The 21,800-nt window shown below is 40.7% G+C and overlaps 3 protein-coding genes across 3 annotated transcripts; 2 read left to right on the forward strand and 1 right to left on the reverse strand.

Moving 5' to 3' along the window:
• Nucleotides 1–702: 702 nt before the first annotated feature.
• On the forward strand, nt 703–3,465 carry LOC148554156 (LEAF RUST 10 DISEASE-RESISTANCE LOCUS RECEPTOR-LIKE PROTEIN KINASE-like 2.1). The gene is made up of 3 exons (XM_088493702.1): nt 703–1,556; nt 1,929–1,958; nt 2,203–3,465. Exons 1-3 carry the CDS (start codon nt 749–751, stop codon nt 3,336–3,338), a joined length of 1,974 nt encoding a protein of 657 aa, XP_088349828.1. The 5' UTR covers nt 703–748; the 3' UTR covers nt 3,339–3,465.
• A 481-nt stretch (nt 3,466–3,946) lies between these two features.
• On the reverse strand, nt 3,947–6,674 carry LOC107605931 (rust resistance kinase Lr10-like). The gene is made up of 3 exons (XM_016307878.3): nt 5,830–6,674; nt 5,613–5,642; nt 3,947–5,450 (listed from the first exon to the last, which is right to left on the reverse strand). Exons 1-3 carry the CDS (start codon nt 6,539–6,541, stop codon nt 4,330–4,332), a joined length of 1,863 nt encoding a protein of 620 aa, XP_016163364.1. The 5' UTR covers nt 6,542–6,674; the 3' UTR covers nt 3,947–4,329.
• A 112-nt stretch (nt 6,675–6,786) lies between these two features.
• LOC107607710 (rust resistance kinase Lr10-like) lies at nt 6,787–9,328 on the forward strand. Its single transcript, XM_088493706.1, has 3 exons — nt 6,787–7,462; nt 7,658–7,699; nt 7,868–9,328. Exons 1-3 carry the CDS (start codon nt 6,787–6,789, stop codon nt 9,013–9,015), a joined length of 1,866 nt encoding a protein of 621 aa, XP_088349832.1. The 3' UTR covers nt 9,016–9,328.
• Nucleotides 9,329–21,800: the final 12,472 nt, after the last annotated feature.

Consider the following 21,800-nt stretch of genomic DNA (forward strand, 5'->3'; position numbering starts at 1 on the left):
AAAAAATCTTAGAATATTAATATTTTAGTTTATTTTAATTTAATTAATTAGTTGTTGTTTCTAGTATCCCACTCCATTGTTTATTATTAGAAGAGAAAAAAGTATTGTAATACGAAAAATTTAATGGGCGTAATAAAAAGTCTATTAGCAAGATACATTGATTTTTAATGTATTATTTTTCAGAAAATGGATAGTTATTTCAAAATGAAATATGTATCAACAAAAACATACATAATTCATGTTTCTAGTATCTCACTCCATTATTGTTTATTATTAGAAGAGAAAAAAGTATTGTAATACTAATACCTATAGTAGTGATGAATCGTTAAAATAATAGGAAAACCATTGGAACTAATCCTTCTTGAAACCTTTGCAAAAAATAAAATAATAAAAAGGTCAATGATGCTATTAGGCCTAGGATCGGATTTCTTTGATTTGCTTGCTTCTATGCTACATTTCACATTATAATGATGCAAAGGTAAGAATGCTTAACGGGACATATCTAAATGAGTGTGAGTATTACTTGGCTATCTCGATGTGTATGTGTGTGTATGTGATTCACAAAAGAGTGACAATGTTGCGTGAACAAATTAATGGTGATGACTAGTGAGTGGACTTGTGTGATAGTGATAGTCAACTCCTCCTTAATCCTTATGGACAATTATGGATGCTGCTGAACCGTGAAGCAAGTGAATTCTTGTTATATCTGTAGTCTCTTGTTATTGATGTGTAGACCAAATTAAAGAAAATGTTATCCCTTTTTTCATCTTTGGTACCCCTTCTACTGCTGCTGGGGATCTCCTTATTCGTTTTCAATGTTTTTAGTGGTGGCAACATGTGGACTACCGAGGAAGCTTATGCAGACAAAAGAATGTGTTCATCTGGGTGGTGTGGGAGGCATGATATAAGGTACCCTTTCAGGCTGAATAATAGTAGTCCAAGCCACTGTGGTGACCACAGGTACACCCTCTCTTGCGAGAATGATAACCAACTCTTTCTCTATCTCAAATCGATCAAGTTCCAAGTGCAATCAATTAACTACAACAACTACACAATTCGACTAGCAGATGCTAATGTTGCTCTGCATAGTCATGATCTCTCTTACCCCCTTCCTTATTCTTTAACTCCCTCCAACTTCACCGGAGCCCAAGATGAACCATATCAAGATAGGTTCTATAAACAGCATTTTTATCATGTTATTAGACTGACAAAGCAGATGGTATATTTGATGAGGTGCCCACCATATGGAGTAGAATCTTCTTCTGCTGCTGCAACTTGCATGAATGGATCTTATGCGCTTGGGAGTACATTATATGTCAGTGATATTGATAAAACTCTCCAGGATTTGGCGTTCGTAGACTCCTGTCATATAGAGTGGATGTATGTGACTTCATGGCCGGCTGAAATCAAACACAGAAATAATTCATGCACAGACATCCATTATATGCTGCTCTACGGGTTTGAACTTTCTTGGTTGAAAGTATATTGCAAGTATGAGGCCATGCTAGCTGATCATAACAAAGTCATTTGTTATACTGATGAGCCGTCACTTATTTGTAAGTGTATATCTGCACCAATGATAGATAGCCATTAGAATTTAATATTTTGAGTGATCAATTAATTATTAATATTTAAAAGTATATGTTAAAGTATGCTGTCAAATTACTAAACTAAAAAAATTAGATTATTAACTAAAAGTAATTGTCAAAAATAATAAATTTTAAAGGTAATTATACAAATATCAGTAAGCTATAGTTCAAATGGCATAGTCTATCTATATTCACTTAAAAATCCCAAATTCGAGTCTCACTCTTAATTGAAAAAAAAAAATATTTACATTGTTTATCTATACTTTCTCACTTAAGAATTCTAGTGTCATTAGCTTACTATAATACTAATTTAATCTTTTCCCTGTTTGTTTCTTGCAGTACTAGACTCAATGTATGTGCTTGGAACGGGTAAGCCTTGTCTTTTCCTTTGCGCTACGTACTTATTTTATTTCGGATTGAAATCTATGGATAAGTCTATGTTGATGACATCATGGAATTTATGAAGGGAACACCATTAGAATTTAGCAGCAAATATGATAAACAACAACAAAGAGACATAGCATAAATAAGTTTAAAATTTTGCCATTCAAATTTAGAAGTGCTAAAGTGAGTGACTTTTATTATTTCTCTACTCTTCCTCTCTCTTTTACAGTTTTATTTGTTCTTGCCAAATTTGCACTTGGAGCTCCATGCGTCATTATCTTCTGCATATATAAATGGAGACGAAGGCATTTATCCATATACGACAGTATCGAAGATTTTCTGCGAAGTGACAACAACATCATGCCAATTAGATACTCCTACAAAGAAATCAAGAACATAACTGAAAAGTTCAAGACTAAACTAGGAAATGGAGGCTATGGCTCTGTCTTCCAAGGAAAACTTCGAAGCGGTCGTCTAGCAGCTGTTAAGGTATTGAATGAGGCCAAATCCAATGGCCAAGAATTCATCAATGAAGTTGTTACTATTGGAAGAATTCACCATGTTAATGTGGTGCAACTCATTGGTTTCTGTGTGGAGGGATCAAAGCGTTGTTTGGTATATGAGTTAATGCAGAATGGCTCTTTAGAAAAATACATATTTTCACCAAAAGAGAGTGTTTCCTTAAGTTGTGAAGAGCTCCACACCATTTCCCTTGGAGTAGCACGTGGTATTGAATACTTGCATAATGGCTGTGACATGAAAATTCTGCACTTTGACATCAAACCTCACAACATTCTTTTGGATGAGAACTTCAATCCAAAAGTCTCTGATTTTGGACTTGCAAGGCTATCTCCCACTGATAAAAGCATTGTGTCACTGACTGCAGCAAGAGGAACCATAGGGTACATGGCTCCTGAGCTCTTCTACAGAAATGTTGGCGCAATCTCGTACAAAGCTGATGTCTATAGCTTTGGGATGTTGTTAATGGAGATGGCTAGTAGAAGGAAGAATTTGAATGCACAAATTGAAAATTCCAGCCAGATATATTTTCCATTTTGGGTTTATGATGAATTGCAGGATGGAAGGGAAATAACAATAGAAAATGACAAAGATGAAGAGATGAAGATAGCAAAAAGAATGATGATTGTGGCATTGTGGTGTATACAAACAAAGCCTAATGATCGACCTTCAATGAAGAGAGTTGTGGAGATGCTTGAACAAGACGATGACTTAGAAATGCCTCCAAAACCATACTTCTACCCACTTGATGCACCCACAGAAGAGAATGTTGAAGATACTGCAACTGATAACAGTTCAAAATTATCCTCTGATGACATCTCTTCAGTCAATGATTCAAAGGAATAGAAATGATCTATTTGGACTCTACTTTGATATAATGTTGCATGCTCTGTATCTAGCTAGCTTGTGTCTTTGGCTATGTCGTCTATATTAGTATTTCTGATGTATATGATGACAATAAATTTGTTCCTATGTCCTCTAGATTACATGATTATCTTCACATTTTAATCAGTGTCTCTTTAATTAGTTGAGATATCCATCAAAAGTATATAAAATAAAATAAACAACTAAAACTATAAAAACCTGTCCGAAAAAAGGTAAACATCACAATTTAATGAAACTATTATAGCTTATAGGTTAAGCGCGTAGAATGTGCAAAGAACATTATTGTATAAGAAAGACTCATAAATTAGGCTGGAGACTTTACCCATGAAAGCAAAGCACTTGTTCTTCATGGAACCTGGTTGGCATTGTCACTCTTTTATCTATCTCTTTGAAGTTGACATTGCAAGTTGCAGCACGACCTTGTCAAAGTCTTTGATTTTTGTTTTATCGGTCAGGCACAACACAAGTCAACTCCTTTATTAAGTGAATAGATTAAGAGTCACGTTTCATATGTACGGTGACTGGTGAATGTGAACCTTTCAAAGCCAAAATAATCTATAACTTATATAGTGCAAAAATATATGTGTGATTCGATGAGCAAACTAAAGTCTTCATATACAGTTGTTACTGTTACATACAGAATTACAGACATTTGACACTCACATAAAAGTGTAAGAACACCATACTTGTTGCAAAAACAGAAAAGTAATTATTGGAACAGAGTTTAAAACAAAAAGAGACAGAGAAGGAGTTCTAAAGAAGACCTCACCATCTGCTAGAAAATATGAGGGCAAACTACCAAACTAGGCTAACATAACAGTACATACAATTTACTCCATGTTGCTAACTATAATACAAGCCAATTAGCCAAATATATTTGGATGATATCAAGTGAGTTTTATTTGACTAGTTAAAGAAAATACAAACTTTTCATATCACTCCAAGTTAAAAGTTAATCTAACTCTTGGATCACTTCTAAATCTTGGGTAATTTGTCTTGCAGGCACACTAATTTTAGCATATTTTCTTGAAGGCCCTGTGGAAGCAAAAGGATTAGGAGGTTTTGGTAATGTGTCTTGGTCTCCCTCCAACATTTGAAGCACTGTCTGCATTGATGGTCGATCCACTGCATGCCATTGGATGCACCAAAGTCCCACTGTTGCTAGTTTCTTAGCAATTTTAGCATCTTCTTCATCTTCAATATGAATTCTGATTTCATCAGTCTCTTCTAAAATACTATGCATCCATTCTGGATAGTAAACATGGCTACTGTTTTCTTCTATATCCTCTGTGATCTTCTTTCCTCCAATTGTTTCTAGCAGCATCATTCCATAACTGTAAACATCAGACTTGTAAGATACATTTCCAAAGTTCCTTGAGAAAACTTCGGGCGCAATGTACCCCAAAGTTCCTCTAGCTGCTGTCATTGACACTACACTTTGATCCTTGGAGCATAATTTAGCTAGACCGAAATCACAAATTTTTGGAGTAAAGTTGTGATCTAGCAACACATTTTGAGGTTTGATATCAAAATGGAGAATGCGTTGATCACAACCTTGGTGAAGATACTCAATTCCTTTAGCTACACCTAGAGCAATCTCTTGCAACTTCTTCCAGCCCAAAAAGTTTTGCTTGTTGTCGGGCAAATTTATGAACTTCTGCAGCGAAGAATTCGGCAAGAATTCATAGACAAGAGCTCTTCTGAACCCATCAGCACAGAAACCAACCAACCGGACAATATTGACATGGTGGATTCTACCAATTATACCAACTTCATTGACAAACTCCTCCCCATTTCCCTGGGAATTATTCAGCATTTTCACCGCAATAGGAAATTCTTTTGAGATGCTTCCTTTGAAGACAGTTCCATAGGCGCCCTCTCCTAACTTGTACCCAAAGTTGTTGGTGATTCTCTTGATTTCAGTGTAAGAATATCTGGTTGGTTTTTGAGCCCTGTAATCTTCAAGAAATTTTTCAATAATTGCTTGTTTTTCCTTTTGCATTATGCAAGAGTCATAGATGTAATAAATCGCTCCGGTCAGTAGGACAAGCAAAAACGATCCAAGTACTGATCCTGCATTCATCAAAACTACATCTTCAGAAAATGATCCAAGTGTATTGGATGTGTTTGGAATTGATAAAAATTGGAAATTCTTTAGACACGATATTGGATGATTTTCGGTAATATGTGATCCAAATGCAGTTTATATAAGCATAACAAGAACTGAGAGCTAACCTATTGTGGTTACTAGAGCTGTTGATGAATCTGCAAAGAATACAGGCAAAACTTAGTAATCAATTGCATTGGAATTAAACATAACATTTCCACGTGTTTCAACAACAATTAATGAATGTCATATTAGTCAAGTAAAAGCTGGATAAACCTCCAGGATTTTAGTTTGAGCTTAAGAATTCAGTTGAAGAAAGAATGGAAGTATGAAAAGCATGTGTACCCCTGTGGATGACATTAGCAAGACAATCAAGTTGATTCTTGGTGCTGTTGTTCCAGCTGCACCTTTTGCCCTCCGATTCACATTGTTGACAGCTTGGTTCAGACCAAAACAAAACAAGAGTATCTTTCAGAGCTGGAACAAGTGCATCTGGGAGGGATGAAATATTGAACATTTTGGTGCAAGGAAACAGGGTTGTCAGGTCATGGATAGAATTCCAAGATGAAATGGCATATACTTGACTGGTTGAGCTGCTTAGGCATGGAATCATGATGTCATTGTTTATATATGTGTCCATTGCCACTGGTGAACAGTTGAAGAAGTGATAGTCATCACCCTCCTCAACTAGCATGCGCTGGAAAGGGAAAACTAAGACAGAGATATTACTGAGGTTATGGAGCTGCTTTGGAAGGCAGGAAGATGGAGGGGTTAATTCAATTGTTTGTTTTATATAGTCAATGTGTTTGACATTGAAGGTCACTGATTCAGGGAGCTCAAGAAACAGTTTCTCATCATCACTAGTACCTGAGCAAACCAAATCAAAGCCCGGATAGCCACAGCTTTGTGACTGACGGCCTTTGATTCTAAAAGGGAATCGAATTTCTTGATTTCCGCACAAGAAATCCGGACAGGTAGTATCACTATTAGAGCCAACATGAACTACACCAAAGCAAGAAAGGAGGAAAGTGGAGACTAAGATCAAATAACTATCCATGTAATTAAACTCTAATCACGATGCGGATTCAGAGATGTCTCAAGTTTAAAAGGATCTGAAAAACTGACTGAGTCCACAACTTCAATTAGCATTAAGTAGCTTAAAATTAAGTATTGAGTTGACTGGGTGAACCGTGATAGTGATAGTCAACAACAGTTGATTTGGATGAAGGAGCATGTAAGTTTCCATGGTTAGTCCTCCTTTATCAAGTGAGATTAGTCACGGCCAGCTGCTCTGCTCTACTGATGACCAAAGAAATGTCATCCGTTGTTGTGTTGTTGTTATCGTGCCTGTGCTTGTTCATCACCACCGCCACCACCGCCGGCGCAGCACATAATAAGTGTCTATCTCAATGGTGCGGGAAGCATAACATAAGCGATCCTTTCAGGCTAGAAGACAGTCCAAGCCAATGTGGTGACCACAGGTACACCCTCTCTTGCGAGGAGGATCACCAGTTGGTCCTGTATTGGAGATCAAGAAAGTTCAATGTTCAGTCAATTAATTACAACAACTACACGATCCGGCTCCTGGATGCCAATATTAGCCACGATTACACTTCTCGCCCTCCTTATTATTCCTTACCTTACGATTATCATAGATATGAACTGTATCCCTTAAGCTACGATTATCATGAATTGACGACTCTCGTGGTGGTATATTTGAGGTGTCCAAATGACGTCATCGCAACTGCTACTGCTACTTGTATGACGAATGATTCCGATGCACTTGGGACTGCTTTCTACCTCGTCAGTGTTTTTCACAAACGCCTCTGGGATTTCGCGGTTGCAGACTCGTGCCGCATAGAGTGGATGTATCCCTCATCGTGGCCTGCTGAACGTGAAAGCAACTCATGCACTGGCGTCCGTACTCTGCTGCTTTATGGCTTTGAACTTTCTTGGTTTCCAGCACTCTACAAATCGAGTTACATCTTTCGTCTCTCTGCTAATTTAATTTGCTTATTTTGAGCATCTATGTTTGCCTTTTCTAATTTACCTTTTTTCGATCTCAAAATGATACATGTTTATTTAAATTAACATGAGATCATGTGTTTTTAACATAATCCGAACCTAATGTCAGGCAGTAATAATTTCTCTTTTCCCGGTATGTTCCTGGCAGGTATAATAGAATCGATTGGACTTCTTCTGCGCTCTGCAGCAAGTAAGTCCTTCTCTTCCTCTACAAGTACCTCATGGGAAAATGAACATCACCAGAATTTAGCAGCAGAATTGAGAAGAAACACTAATTTACGAATTAAATTACAAAAATTTAAGAGTGCCAAACTGAGACACCTTATGATTTATTTGCTCTTTTTCTATCTTCCTACAGCTGTTGCAGCTCTGTATGTTCTTGCCAAATCTGTACTATTTGGAGTTCCATTCCTCATTCTTTTATGCATATATAAATGGCGACGGAGGCATTTATCTGTGTATCCGACTATTGAAGATTTTCTTCAAAGCGACAATAGTATTATGCCAATTAGATATTCCTACAGGGATATCAAGAACATAACAGGAGTGTTCAAAACAAAACTGGGGAATGGAGGCTACGGTTCTGTCTTTCAAGGAAAACTTCGAAGTAGCCGCCTTGTAGCCGTCAAGTTGTTGAATAAGGCTAAATCCAATGGCCAAGAATTCATCAATGAAGTTGCTACTATTGGTAGAATTCACCATGTCAACATAGTGCAACTTATTGGTTTCTGCGTAGAGGGATCAAAGCGTGCTCTCATATATGAGCTCATGGAAAATGGATCATTAGAAAAATACATATTTTCCCCTCAGAAGAATGATTCCTTAAGTTGTGAAAAGCTCTACACCATTTCCCTTGGAGTAGCACGTGGAATTGAATACTTGCATAATGGGTGTGACATGAAAATTCTGCACTTTGACATCAAGCCTCACAATATTCTTTTGGATGAGAACTTCAACCCAAAAGTCTCTGATTTTGGACTTGCAAGGCTATCTCCCACTGATAAAAGCATTGTGTCTCTGACTGCAGCAAGAGGAACCATAGGGTACATGGCTCCTGAGCTTTTCTACAGAAATGTTGGCGCAATCTCATACAAAGCCGATGTCTATAGCTTTGGGATGTTGTTAATGGAGATGGCTAGTAGAAGGAAGAATTTGAATGCACAGACTGAAAATTCCAGCCAAATATATTTTCCCTTCTGGGTTTATGATGAATTGCAGGATGGAAGGGAAATAACAATAGAAAATGACACAGATGAAGAGATGAAGTTGGCAAAAAGAATGATGATTGTGGCATTGTGGTGTATACAAACAAGGCCTAATGATCGACCTTCAATGAAGAGAGTTGTGGAGATGCTAGAACAAGATGATGACTTAGAAATGCCTCCAAAACCGTACTTCTACCCACTTGATGCACTCACAGAAGAGAATGTTGAAGATACTACAACTCATAACAGTTCAAAGTTATCCTTTGGTGACATCTCTTCAGTTAGTGATTCAAAGGAATAGAAATAATCTGTCTGGACTCTACTTTGATATAATGTTGCATGCTCTGGATCTAGCTAGCTTATGTCTTTGGCTATGTTGTGTATATTAGTATTTCTGATGTATATGATGACAATAAATTCAACCAACTTTTTTTATTTTGGTGGAAACTCATATTGGGTTTGAAACTATGAAAGATTTTTGGGGGAGATTAGGCTATTATCCTGTAGGATTATAGATACTATTGGGTATAAGGGAGGAATTTGGTTCCTCTCTGCTAATTTAAAATTTTCTTGTAAAATTCTTTGGACTATGAATCAATTTGTAACATTGGAAATTGATAGTGGTGGGAGAAGATGGATTTGCAGTGTGGTTTATGGTAGCCCTCAAGCCGCTAATAGAGCAGATTTATGGAGTCATCTACTTGATATTGGCTTGGGCATTCAGGACCCGTAGGTGGTAGTAGGGGATTTTAATGATATTTTGAGTGTTCATGAGGTGAAAGGTGGTAATTTCTATTCGAATCGCAGTAGTATCTTTGCAAGCACTTTAGATTCCTGTGGTCTTTTTGATCTGGCAACCTCTCGGAGACGGTTTACTTGGTTTCATAAAATTTAAGGAAACAAAAAAATTGCAAAGAGATTGGATAGAGCTTGCTGTACTTGACAAATAGATTTTTGCCGGTATAGAAATTATCAAATGATCAATCGTAGTATAGTCTAAACCGACGCAAAATCCTTTATCAAACAAATCTACAATCTATATCCGAGAGTACTAGTCTCCCGAGTCGTTCTCCCTTGGAATTGCCAAAGTGTACATCTTATTGATTTAGTAAGCTTTGTTGGAATTCTTTGAGGGTTTTAGCAAGGTAATGAGAAACGAACAATCAATTATCAAAAGACTTGGCTTAGGGTTGGCATTGGAAATTCTATCCTTATAGTCCATACAATGTTGATAACAATTAGGCCTTGCTTCATTTAGTTATCCCCTAGGTGTAGAGGGAGGTCAAATGAAAGTAATCAACTTGAGTCACAAGTCCTAGCTTCACCTTATGGGAATCTAGCTTTAGTGCACTCCAAGCCAACTAACAATCCCTAATTCCAAATCAACTATTGATACAACTATTCAACTTCTTCCAAAGACCAAACCCTATGCCAAGTGTGAAAATTCTACTCCATGGCTAGTGTTGTCATTTTATCAAACATGTGATGAGCAAGAAGGAAAGTCATAGTAAAATGAGAAGAAAAGTCAAATTGAAAGTGTTGCAACACAAAGATCTAACAACAAGTCTCAAAGAGTAGCAATGAAAATCCAAAATAGAGATGAAATCCAAAACTACAAAGTTGAATTCTAGATCTATGAGAATTGATCAATTGTATCTACTACTTGAAATTGGAGAAGAAAATCTATGACATGAACAAAGTGGAGTGAGAATTGTAATGGATCTCACCAAAAAGTCATTGAGAATTCAGAAATTAGATGAGGATGAACCCTAGTGAAGCTTGGAATCTCCCTCTTCTTCTCCCAAAAAGTGTAACTAACTCTCTCTTCTCCCCAAGAGAAGGAAAATATCTAGATCTAGAAGTAAATGAACTAAAAGTGTCCTTAACCCTTGTTCCTTTGGTCCTCTTAAGCTTTTCCCGCCAAGGTGTTTCTCTAAGAGTGGGATCCTTAACTGCCTCCATGCCTAAGTCACGTGACTTCTTAAAAAATCATATTCGCAAATCGGCGCGCACGCGCAAGGCACGCGCACGCGCCGTTGAGACGTCTTGAAATGTGCGCGGAGGCGTGATGTACGCGTGCGCGCCCATGAAGATCCTGGCTTAGCTGCTTCTCAAGCCGGCTCTTGGCTTTGGCTCCACGTTGCACTTATCCGCGCGGGCGCGCAAGGTGCGCGCACGCGCCCGTGCGGAAACCTCCAAGGCTTAATCCTCATGCTTCCTTCCTTTGTACCCGTCTTCCTTTTCTCTTTCGGTCCATTCCCACTCTATATCCTGAAACCACTTAACACACAAGTTACGGCATCGAATGGCATCAAGAGAAGATTAGAAATGTATCTATTTTAGTGCGAAATAAGCATGTTTTCATTCATGAGGCGAAACTAGGAAAGGAATGCAAAATCTTGTATTTTCATATAGAAAGTGTGTGGAATCATTGATAAAACCCCTGAAATCAGCACAAGATAAACCCTCAAGTTGGGGTTTGTCAACCTCCCCACACTTAGATCCTAGCATGTCCTCATGCTTAGAGAAATACAAAGAAACACAGAAGACCGAGGGATTGCAAAAGTATAAGACTCATGAAGTGTAACCTACTTATATGCATGCAACTATGACTAGTGCCACTATCCACTTGGTTGGGAGCAAATTAACCTTCTTAGGACATATGCAAGCACATGGGGTATAATGATGGTCAAAGCATAGGACTTGCCACTTTCTAAGCATCAAATGCAATATGTGCAACTTTGCATGAGGAATGCTCGCGAGAGCCGGGAATCAAAGGATTGAGCATTGAACCCTCGTCGGAGGTGTTTGCACTCTAATCACTCGGTGTTTGGGGTTTATTCTCTCAATTCTCCCCTAATCATGCTTTCTAAAAATTGTTTTGCATCTAACAATCAACAATTATTCAATGCATGCACACAATTATCATGAGGTCTTTTCCTTAGGTTGTAATGGGGTTAGGGTCAAGGTAGGATCATATATGGCTAGTGGACTTAGGATTTGAATCTTTGATTAACTTAAACTTTCCCTCCTAACCTATATAATGACCTATACAATTAAGTACTAGCCTAACTACCCATTCCTCACTTTTCCACATACTCATGCATTTTCTTTTCGTTTCACAATACTTATGCATTGATTCCTCTTGAGCTTCACTTTGGGGCATTTTGTCCCTTATTTATTATTATTTTTTTTTTCTTTTTTTCTTTTTCTTTTTTTTCTATTTTTCTTTTCTTTTCCATATTGTTCTTCTTTTTCTTTTGTTCTTTTGTTTTTCTCATTTTTTTTTCTATATACAAGAGCGTCAATGCATAAGGTTTTTCATTTGATCAATACATGCGTATGTACCCAATTCCCAATATTTTCACTAATAATACAAAATACCCTCTTATTCACCCAATGTCCCAAGGTTCCCACACTTGAATGATACTCACACACACTAGCCTAAGCTAATCAAAGATCCAAATAAGGACTTTTATTGTTTTCCGCTTTAAGGCTTGTAATGTGCTAAATTAAGAATAAAGTGGGTTAATCATAGGCTCAAATTTTGCTAACAAAGGAAGATAGAAGGTAAGGCCATTTGGGTGAGTGAGCTGATGAAATGATGGCCTCAATCATATAAATACATGAATACACCGAATAATGGACATAAAGAGTCAAACAAATCAAAGATCACAATCATAGAAGGAGAATAATGCACACAAGAAGGAAAAATAAGGGGTTATAAGATGTAACCACACCATTAGGCTCAAATCTCACAAGCTTGTGTTCTTAGCTCAAAACCATGTTCCAAAATATAATTCTTCATGCAACTTTGGCATCAAAGCATTTAAAATTTACAATGCCATGGTTGTCCCAAAGTGTTGGTTTCCTAAGAGAGAATTTCATTGTTCCAACCAAGCAGACTTATCATGCGAATGGTGCCAACTAAGACCTAATCATGCAACCTATCCTACTAAAACCTAATCATGCAACCTATCCTAATTTATTCAGATTTATTCAGATGTTACCTACGGAGATCGGTCGGCCGACCTCCCCACACTTAAAACTTAGCACGGTCCTCCGTGCTAGAGGTTAGGCGCGCTAGTTGATTGAGCTCCGAGTGTGCCACATCTCCAATGCCATTGCTATCTCCGCTTGAAGTTGCGGTGGAGGTGGAGATATTGGGTTCCTCCATTGGTGGGGTGATCATGCTTAGAAGCCTCTTGACATGAGCATAGCGGCGTTGGTTACGCCTCTCATAACGGTCTAATTTGTTGTGAAGGTCTTCAAGGCGTTGGGCGCGCGGCCGATTTTTGTGATGTAGATGAAGTGGTAGCGTGGCCAGTTGGTGTGGGTAGTTCAATGTCCTTGGTGACTTCCGGAGGCTTGAGGCATCTCTTGGTCGGAATGATATCACCATCGACCGGGATTGAGGTTCGCCTATCTTTAGTCTCCCGGTTGACGCCGGCTTTCGCAACTAATGCCGTCACCAAAGCGGGGAATGGTAGATTTCCCTTGGCATGAATGCGCCCCATGGATTGGCGGATGGCATGCGGAACGTTGACCGGTTTCTCGGTCAAGATGCACCATATCAATAAGGCAAGCTCGGCGGTGATGGATGACCCATGTGTGCTCGGGAGCACGTAGTGAGCTAGAATTTGGGCCCAAGCCGTGGCTTCTTGAGTGAGGTGGCGAACATCTAAACCCTTGGGTCTTCGCTTTATGGTCCCCCGAATCCAAAATGCGTCGGGTAAAGCAATGACGCGGAGGATCGCGCTCCAATCGAATGCGCGGTCAACGCATGTAGCCAAGACTTCTTGGTAGGCGTCATATGCATCCGTTGACGGTGCAATCCCAAGGACTTCTCGGATGGCTTCCACTGTGACCGACACTTGTTTTCGGCGCACAAATATGGATGTGAGATGAGGTGAGTGAAAGTTGGAGTAGAATTCCACCACCCAAGAGAGATTGGCCTCCGTTGGTTGCCTCAAGAGGAACCTCCATTGCCTCCGGTCAATTTGTGGCATCACAATCGGACTGAGGTGAGCCGATAAGACTAGGAGGAGTTCCGGATGGTAATTCCTTTCAATCATTCTGGAGTAAACAAGTTCGCAGTAACGGTTGGGAAACTTGTTTGAATCCTTAGGAGGGTTGTCCTTCTCTAGAACGTCAACGGGGCCCTTGGTCTTCTTCAGGAGGGGCCTGGCCGTTAGTTCTTGGCGCGCTTTATTGGAAGCTGGCTTCTTGGGTCCTTTCCCGTTGTCCTTTTTGATGACCATCCTGTGGAAGCAAGAAAGGAAAAATATCAAACCCAAAGAAGTGGAGATACATGAGCTCTATGTAATGAAAGTTATGCCATAGAATATGGGTATCTTCGTTACATGACAGCTGCAACACGTAACTAGGATAATGTGTGAAGAGCAAGGCAAATAAGTTTCATGTGGTGTAAGGGTAGTTTAAGCATGCAAGGAAGAGGCATGAGAAGCACACACCCTTAGGGACCATAAATGGGGATGAATGGTTTGTGGAAAGTGGGGATGCACTCAAAAGTGATTGGTTGAGAGGCAAGGTAGTCACAATAAGTCCAAAATTTAAGTGTGCCTTTCATCGAACACTTGGTGTGCATCCCTCAAGTAATATGTGATTATGTGAAAATGAGAGCAATGTAACTTTCCACAATCCATTATTAATGATTATAATGCATATTGATTGCAAGAAAAGCAAGTAACACCATTCATCTATTCATGTAAGTGAGTTTGGGACCTAAGTGCTCATGAAGAACAAAGAAGAAAGAAGGAGGTGACTAGAAAAAGGAGGAAGAGAGAAAGAAAAGAAGAAGAAAGCTACCTACAAGATGGTGCAACTAAATGAATAAGAACTACAAGAGATTAATGGACTAAGAGGGAGCCTAGTATAATACCTTGTGAGATGGAGAAGGATATGGGAGAAGAAGAGGAGTGGAATGAGAATGAAGGGGTAAGTGTGGCCTTCTTAAAGGTGGCGTCGATCACCGGCGCGTGCGCGCGGTGCGCGCGCGCGCGCACATGTCGCGTGCGCGTCCATGCGCTTGAGCTGGGGGCACAGGAGAGGCACAGGGGTGGCATAACTCTCTGGACGAAGTACCAGAGATTGCTTTAGCGTGTGTTGGCGCGCGCGCGCACAGTGCGTGTACGCGTCCACGTGGTTGTGCCCCAAGCACGAGAGGGGCCTGGAGGGGGCTCAACTCTCTGTGAAATGGCCCAGAGAGGAGTGCAGAGTGAAAGGGCGCGTGCGCGACTGTGGCGCGCGCGCGCATTCTGTGCTCGCTTTGTATGGACGCGTGCGCGCCAGGTGCGCGCACGCGGCAAAGGTGCTGGGCTGGTGGCTTAGTGTAGGCTTGAGAATGGCTTAACTCTCTGTAAAATGTACTAGGGGGGAAACAAGGCAATCGGCGCGGACGCGCACCATGCGCTTGCGCGTCGATTGGCGGATTTCGCTCATGTGCGCGGACGCGCCATGTGCGCGCACGCGCAGAGGGGTGGGTTTTTTTTTCTAAATTTGCACCATTTTTGACATTTCAAAACCCCCCTCCATACAGCCACTTAAGCACTATAGCAAATGAAGTTAACAAATGAAGGGGAGTTGTCATTAAAATCTAGCTAACAAACATGAAGTCAAGTGTCTATGTACAAGTCTCAAGGGAAGATCTTACCATGGTGGGGTGTCTCCCACCTAGCACTTTTGTTTAACGTCCTTAAGTTGGACTTTCAGTAGCTTATAGTGTTTATTCAAGAGTTGCATCCCTCAAGAGGAACACTTCAAATTCCTTGGCGTTCTTCCTTTGCTCACCATGATACAATTTGAGACGGTGCCCGTTTACCTTGAAGATGTCCGGGCTTGATGGGTGGCGCAAGTGGTAGACTCCATAAGGTTCTACTTTCTCCACTTGGTAGGGCCCATCCCACCTTGATCTAAGCTTTCCGGGTAGTAATCTCAACCTTGAATTGTAGAGAAGGACTAGGTCACCGGGTCCGAATTCTCTTCTCCTAATGTTCTTGTCATGGATGGCTTTCAACTTTTCCTTATAAAGTCTAGAGTTGTCGTAAGCTTCCAATCTCAAACATTCTAATTCTGCCAATTGAAGCTTTCTCTCTACTTCGGCCCCACCCAAGCTCATATTACACTCCTTTACGGCCCAATAAGCTTTGTGTTCAATCTCTACCGGTAAGTGACATGCTTTACCATATACAAGCCGGAAGGGGCTCATGCCAATGGGTGTCTTGTAAGCCGTTCGATAGGCCCACAGTGCATCGGAGAGTTTGATGCTCCAATCTTTCCTATTTGGCTTTACAATCCTTTCTAACACATGCTTGATTTCCCGGTTAGAGACTTCGGCTTGGCCGTTTGTCTGAGGGTGGTAAGCCGTGGCGACTTTATGGATGATGCCATATTTTCTCATGAGGCCGTCTATTCTTTTGTTGCAAAAGTGGGATCCTTGGTCACTTATGATTGCTCTTGGGGCACCAAAGCGACAAATGATATTGTTCCTCACAAAAGAATACACAACATTAGCGTCATCCGTTCGGGTGGGGATTGCCTCCACCCATTTTGACACATAATCGACGGCTAGCAAGATGTAGAGAAAGCCATTGGAATTTGGAAATGGTCCCATGAAGTCGATTCCCCATACGTCAAAGATTTCGCAAAAAAGCATATTTTGTTGGGGAATTTCGTCCTTCTTGGAAATATCTCCAAACCTACTACATTGGGGACAAGATTTGCAATAGAGAGAAGCATCTTTGAGAAGAGTTGGCCACCAAAATCCGCAATCAAGGATTTTTCTTGCCGTTCTTTGGGGCCCGTAGTGACCACCTCCTTCGGAAGCATGGCAAGCATCCAAGATTGCTTGGAATTCGGTTTGAGGTATGCACCGTCGCACTATTTGGTCCGCTCCACACCTCCACAAATAGGGATCATCCCAAATATAGTATTTGGATTCGCTTTTCAGCTTATCCTTTTTGTGTTTGTTGAGATTGGGAGGAAAAGTGCGTGAAACCAAATAGTTTGCTATTGGGGCATACCAAGGAACCACTTCCGAGATTGCATGCAAAGCATCTAAAGGAAAGGAATCATTGATAGGAGTGGTGTCGCCTTTTGTGTGTTCGAGGCGACTTAAATGGTCCGCCACTAGGTTTTGGGCACCGCTCCTATCTTTGATTTCTAAGTCAAATTCTTGTAATAAGAGCACCCAACGAATTAATCTCGGTTTTGATTCCTTTTTTGCCAACAAGTACTTTAGTGCCGCGTGATCCGAATATACTACTACCTTGGAACCAAGAAGATAGGCTTGGAACTTGTCCAAAGCAAAAACAATAGCTAGAAGTTCCTTTTCGGTAGTAGTGTAGTTGGATTGGGCTCCGTCTAATGTTTTGGAAGCATAAGCTATGACATAGGGGATCTTACCCTCGCGTTGTGCTAACGCGGCTCCTATCGCATAATTCGAAGCATCACACATGATTTCAAAGGGTTGAGTCCAATTGGGTCCTCGCACAATAGGGGCTTGTGTCAATGCTACCTTGAGTTTGTCATATGCTTCCATACATACCTTGCTCATCTCAAATTCGGTGTCTTTTTGTAGTAATCGAGAGAGAGGTAAGGCTACCTTGCTAAAGTCCTTGATGAATCTCCGGTAGAATCCTGCATGTCCAAGAAAAGAACGGACTTCCCTCTCGGAGGAGGGGTAAGGTAAACTGGATATGACATTTATCTTTGCCGGATCTACGGAGATGCCCTCCTTTGATACTATGTGTCCCAAAACAATGCCTTGTTTGACCATGAAATGACATTTTTCAAAATTTAAGACAAGGTTTGTTTTGGTGCATCTTTCTAAGACTTTTTCAGGGTTACCTAAGCAATGCTCAAATGACTCACCATACACACTAAAATCATCCATGAAAACTTCCATTGATTGCTCTAGAAAGTCCGCAAATAGGCTCATCATGCATCTTTGAAACGTTGCCGGTGCATTGCATAGGCCAAATGGCATACGCTTGTAAGCATACGTTCCAAAGGGGCAAGTAAATGTAGTTTTTTCTTGGTCTTCTAGAGCAATATGAATTTGGAAGTATCCGGAGTAGCCATCAAGAAAACAATAGTATGATTTACCGGCTAACCGATCAAGCATTTGATCGATAAATGGTAGTGGAAAATGGTCTTTTCTTGTGGCCGCATTCAATCTTCGGTAGTCTATGCATACTCTCCAAGAATTCTGCACTCTTGTTGCTATTAGTTCACCACTTTCGTTCTTGATTGTTGTCACTCCGGACTTCTTTGGCACTACTTGGACCGGGCTTACCCATTCGCTATCCGAGATAGGATAGATGATGTCAGCTTCAAGTAGCTTAGTGACTTCTTTCTTCACCACCTCAAGAATGGTTGGGTTAAGTCTCCTTTGAGGTTGTCAGACCGGTCTTGCTCCTTCTTCAAGAAATATGCGGTGCTCGCATACTTGGGAGCTTATTCCCACTAGATCCGCCAAACTCCACCCAATTGCCCTTTTGTTTTTCCTCAATACATTCAGCAATTTTTCTTCTTGTTGAGGAGTTAACTCTTGTGCAATTATCACGGGTAGCTTTTGGGCTTCATCAAGGTATGAGTACCTTAAGTGAGGTGGTAGTGGCTTCAATTCCATCTTCTTGTCATTCCTTGAAGTTTGAGTTTTCGGGTGGTTTGTATGGTGTGTGGTATTTAGTTCGCTCGACTCTTCATTTGCTTCTTTGACCATGCACTTCTCATCTAATCTTGCAAGATGCACTTCGGCTACTATGTTATCGATTGGGTCACACCGAAATAGAGAGTGGTTCTCCGGTGGATGCTTCATTGCTTCCTCTAGGCTAAAGCTTACAATTCTTCCATCTATTTCAAATGAGTAGTTCCCCGAGTAAGCATCAAGCTTAAATCTAGAAGTCCTCAAGAAGGGCCTTCCAAGTAGGATAGAGGATGCTCTCTCGGTTTCGCTTGACGGCATTTCAAGGACATAGAAGTCAATCGGAAACACCAACCCTTTTATATTCACCAATACATCTTCTGCAACACCCGCTACGGTTATTATGCTTTTATCCGCTAGGACAAATCTTGCCGTCGACCTTTTTAGTGGGGGCAAGTTCAATACCCGATAAACGGAGAGCGGCATGATGCTAACACATGCTCCGAGGTCACACATACAATCTCTAAATTGAACTCCATTGACGGTGCAAGTGACCATACAAGGGCCCAGGTCATCACACTTCTCCGGTAATGTTCCCATCAAAGCGGAGATAGAACTCCCCAATGGGATGGTTTCCAATTCAAGAATTCTATCCTTGTTTATGCATAAATCTTTGAGGAATTTGGCATATCTAGGAACTTGATGGATGGCATCAAAGAGGGGGATGGTTACCTCAACTTTCTTGAACATTTCTACCATTTTGGGGTCGAGTTCCATGCGCTTCTTAGCTTTCTTTGCAAGTGTCGGAAATGGAAGTGGTTGAGCAATTTCTTCTTCCAAGGTTCTTTTGGCCTTGGTTGTCTCCCTTGTTGGTTGGGCTTCATCTTCAACTATGGCTTGTGGTGTCTCCTCTTCCACTACCTCTTCTATATCTATTCTCTCTCCCCCTTGGGTGGTTGTGATAGGACTTGGGTCCTTTGCTTCCTTCTCTTTTAGTTGTGTACCGGATCTAAGGGTGATGGCGTTGATGCCCCCTTTTGGGTTTGGTTGAGGTTGAGAGGGAATGACACTTTGGATTGGGGGTTGAGGAGTGGGGGTCGATGGTGTGTCCATGCGTGCAAGAAGAGCTTGTAGTGTAGAGGTGAGGCCGGTGAGGCCGGAAGCAAGTGTGTTTTGTAATTCCTTTTGGCCTTGGATAATGGTCCGGAGTGTTTCGTATTGGTTGGAGGGGGTGGTTGCATATGTGAGTTGAGGAGTTTGTGATTGGTTGGGTGGTGGTCTTTGATGTGGTGGTTGATATGTTTGGTAGTTTCTTTGTGGGTTTTGTTGATTGTATGGTTGATTTTGGAAGTTGTATGGTCGGTTTTGTGAGAAATTTTGCGAGTTGTTATTCCATCTTTGACCTCCTCCATTGTTGTTGTTATCCCTATTCCCTTGTTGATGATTGTCTTTCCAATTTTGATTATTGTGTCCACTTCCTTGGTTGTAGCCTCCTCCTTGATAAGGGTGCCCTTGGTTAGGATTACCTCCTTGGTAGTACCCTTGATTAGGGCGGTCATAGAAATTATGGGTGGCCGCCAAAGTGTTGTCTTCTTGAAGGTTTGGGCACTCATCCGTGTAGTGAGAGTAGCAAGAGCAAATGCCACATACTCTTTGAGGGACCAATTGTTGTTGGTTGTGTTGTTGAGATGGTGGAGGGTGTTGTTGATATGATTGAGGTTGTTGTGGTTGTTGTTGGTTCAATTGGAGTTGCCTCAAGACGGATGTTATCTCATTCAAGGATTGAGTTAGAGCGGTGGCTTCACTACTAGTTGATACCTCGTTCACGGTCCTTGGACGGTTGACTCTTCGCCTCATATGTTGATTGGATTCGGCTAAGTCAATAATAAGTTGCCATGCCTCCTCCGCGGTTTTATATTTGGACAAAGAACCATTGCTAGAAGTGTCCAAGAGGGTTCTATCTTGCTCTCGCATCCCTTGACATATGTATCCAAGTAATACTTGAGTGTCGAGCATGTGATTAGGGCATGCATCTAGCAGTTTGCGGAACCGTTCCCAATACTCATAGAGTGGTTCCGTCTCACCTTGCACAATACAAGACATTTCCTTCCTTAGCCTATCCATCTTTTCTGGGGGCAAGAATTTATCCAAGAACCCCCTTCTAAGTAGGTCCCAATCGGAGGTAACTTCACTAGAGAGAGTGTAGAACCATTCTTTGGCCTTGTCCTCAAGAGAGAAAGGGAAAGCAAACAACCATATAGCAACTTCATCGGACCCTTCCCGTCTAGTAGTCGAGCATATGCGGTGGAAGTCCTTGAGATGTCGAATAGGGTCTTGTGCGGGAAGCCCGTGAAACTTGGGTAGGAGGTTGATCAAAGCGGTCTTCAATTCAAAATTCGCATTCAAATTGGGGTGAGTTACATGAAGGGGTTGAAGGACATAATCCGGTGCACCCGCTTCCTTGATGGTAACTCTCCGTGGAGCGTCCATGGTATTAGTACCTAAAACAAAAGAAGAATTGTTAGTGAGTTTGATGGGAGTATGATTAATGCCTTCTTTGAGTGACGGTTCAATGTTCACTTCTAGTAAGGTGGTTGAGGTGGTGAAAACCTCTTCACCCTTTCCAAATCTTAGCCGCCTCCGAGCTTGTCTAATATGAAACAAAGTTCGTTCTATTTCCGGATCAAAAGGGATTAAGCTCGGATTCGGTTGTGAACGCGTCATGCAATGAAGGAGAAATGGAATTCATTGTAACGATGAGGAGTTAGTCAATTGAGCAATTTACAATGAAGTGCAACTATGTACATATATACATGCTTAATCCAAAACAATAACATGGCACACTAAGCAAAATCCCCGGCAACGGTGCCATTTTGACAAATAGATTTTTGCCGGTATAGAAATTATCAAATGATCAATCGTAGTATAGTCTAAACCGACGCAAAATCCTTTATCAAACAAATCTACAATCTATATCCGAGAGTACTAGTCTCCCGAGTCGTTCTCCCTTGGAATTGCCAAAGTGTACATCTTATTGATTTAGTAAGCTTTGTTGGAATTCTTTGAGGGTTTTAGCAAGGTAATGAGAAACGAACAATCAATTATCAAAAGACTTGGCTTAGGGTTGGCATTGGAAATTCTATCCTTATAGTCCATACAATGTTGATAACAATTAGGCCTTGCTTCATTTAGTTATCCCCTAGGTGTAGAGGGAGGTCAAATGAAAGTAATCAACTTGAGTCACAAGTCCTAGCTTCACCTTATGGGAATCTAGCTTTAGTGCACTCCAAGCCAACTAGCAATCCCTAATTCTAAATCAACTATTGATACAACTATTCAACTTCTTCCAAAGACCAAACCCTATGCCAAGTGTGAAAATTCTACTCCATGGCTAGTGTTGTCATTTTATCAAACATGTG

This window comes from Arachis ipaensis, chromosome B7, assembly GCF_059453495.1.
Source record: "Arachis ipaensis isolate K30076 ecotype BB chromosome B7, ASM5945349v1, whole genome shotgun sequence".
In the NCBI taxonomy this organism is placed as follows: Eukaryota; Viridiplantae; Streptophyta; class Magnoliopsida; order Fabales; family Fabaceae; genus Arachis; species Arachis ipaensis.

Coding starts and splice junctions, on each gene's coding strand:
- LOC148554156 (XM_088493702.1), top strand. CDS start 749: ATGTTATCCCTTTTTTCATCTTTGGTACCCCTTCTACTGCTGCTGGGG. Junction 1,557..1,928: donor TGATGAGCCGTCACTTATTT/GTAAGTGTATAT, acceptor TGTTTCTTGCAG/TACTAGACTCAATGTATGTG. Junction 1,959..2,202: donor AATGTATGTGCTTGGAACGG/GTAAGCCTTGTC, acceptor TCTCTTTTACAG/TTTTATTTGTTCTTGCCAAA.
- LOC107605931 (XM_016307878.3), bottom strand. CDS start 6,541: ATGGATAGTTATTTGATCTTAGTCTCCACTTTCCTCCTTTCTTGCTTT. Junction 5,643..5,829: donor TGCTAATGTCATCCACAGGG/GTACACATGCTT, acceptor TATTCTTTGCAG/ATTCATCAACAGCTCTAGTA. Junction 5,451..5,612: donor AGCTCTAGTAACCACAATAG/GTTAGCTCTCAG, acceptor TGATGAATGCAG/GATCAGTACTTGGATCGTTT.
- LOC107607710 (XM_088493706.1), top strand. CDS start 6,787: ATGACCAAAGAAATGTCATCCGTTGTTGTGTTGTTGTTATCGTGCCTG. Junction 7,463..7,657: donor TCCAGCACTCTACAAATCGA/GTTACATCTTTC, acceptor TGTTCCTGGCAG/GTATAATAGAATCGATTGGA. Junction 7,700..7,867: donor TCTTCTGCGCTCTGCAGCAA/GTAAGTCCTTCT, acceptor ATCTTCCTACAG/CTGTTGCAGCTCTGTATGTT.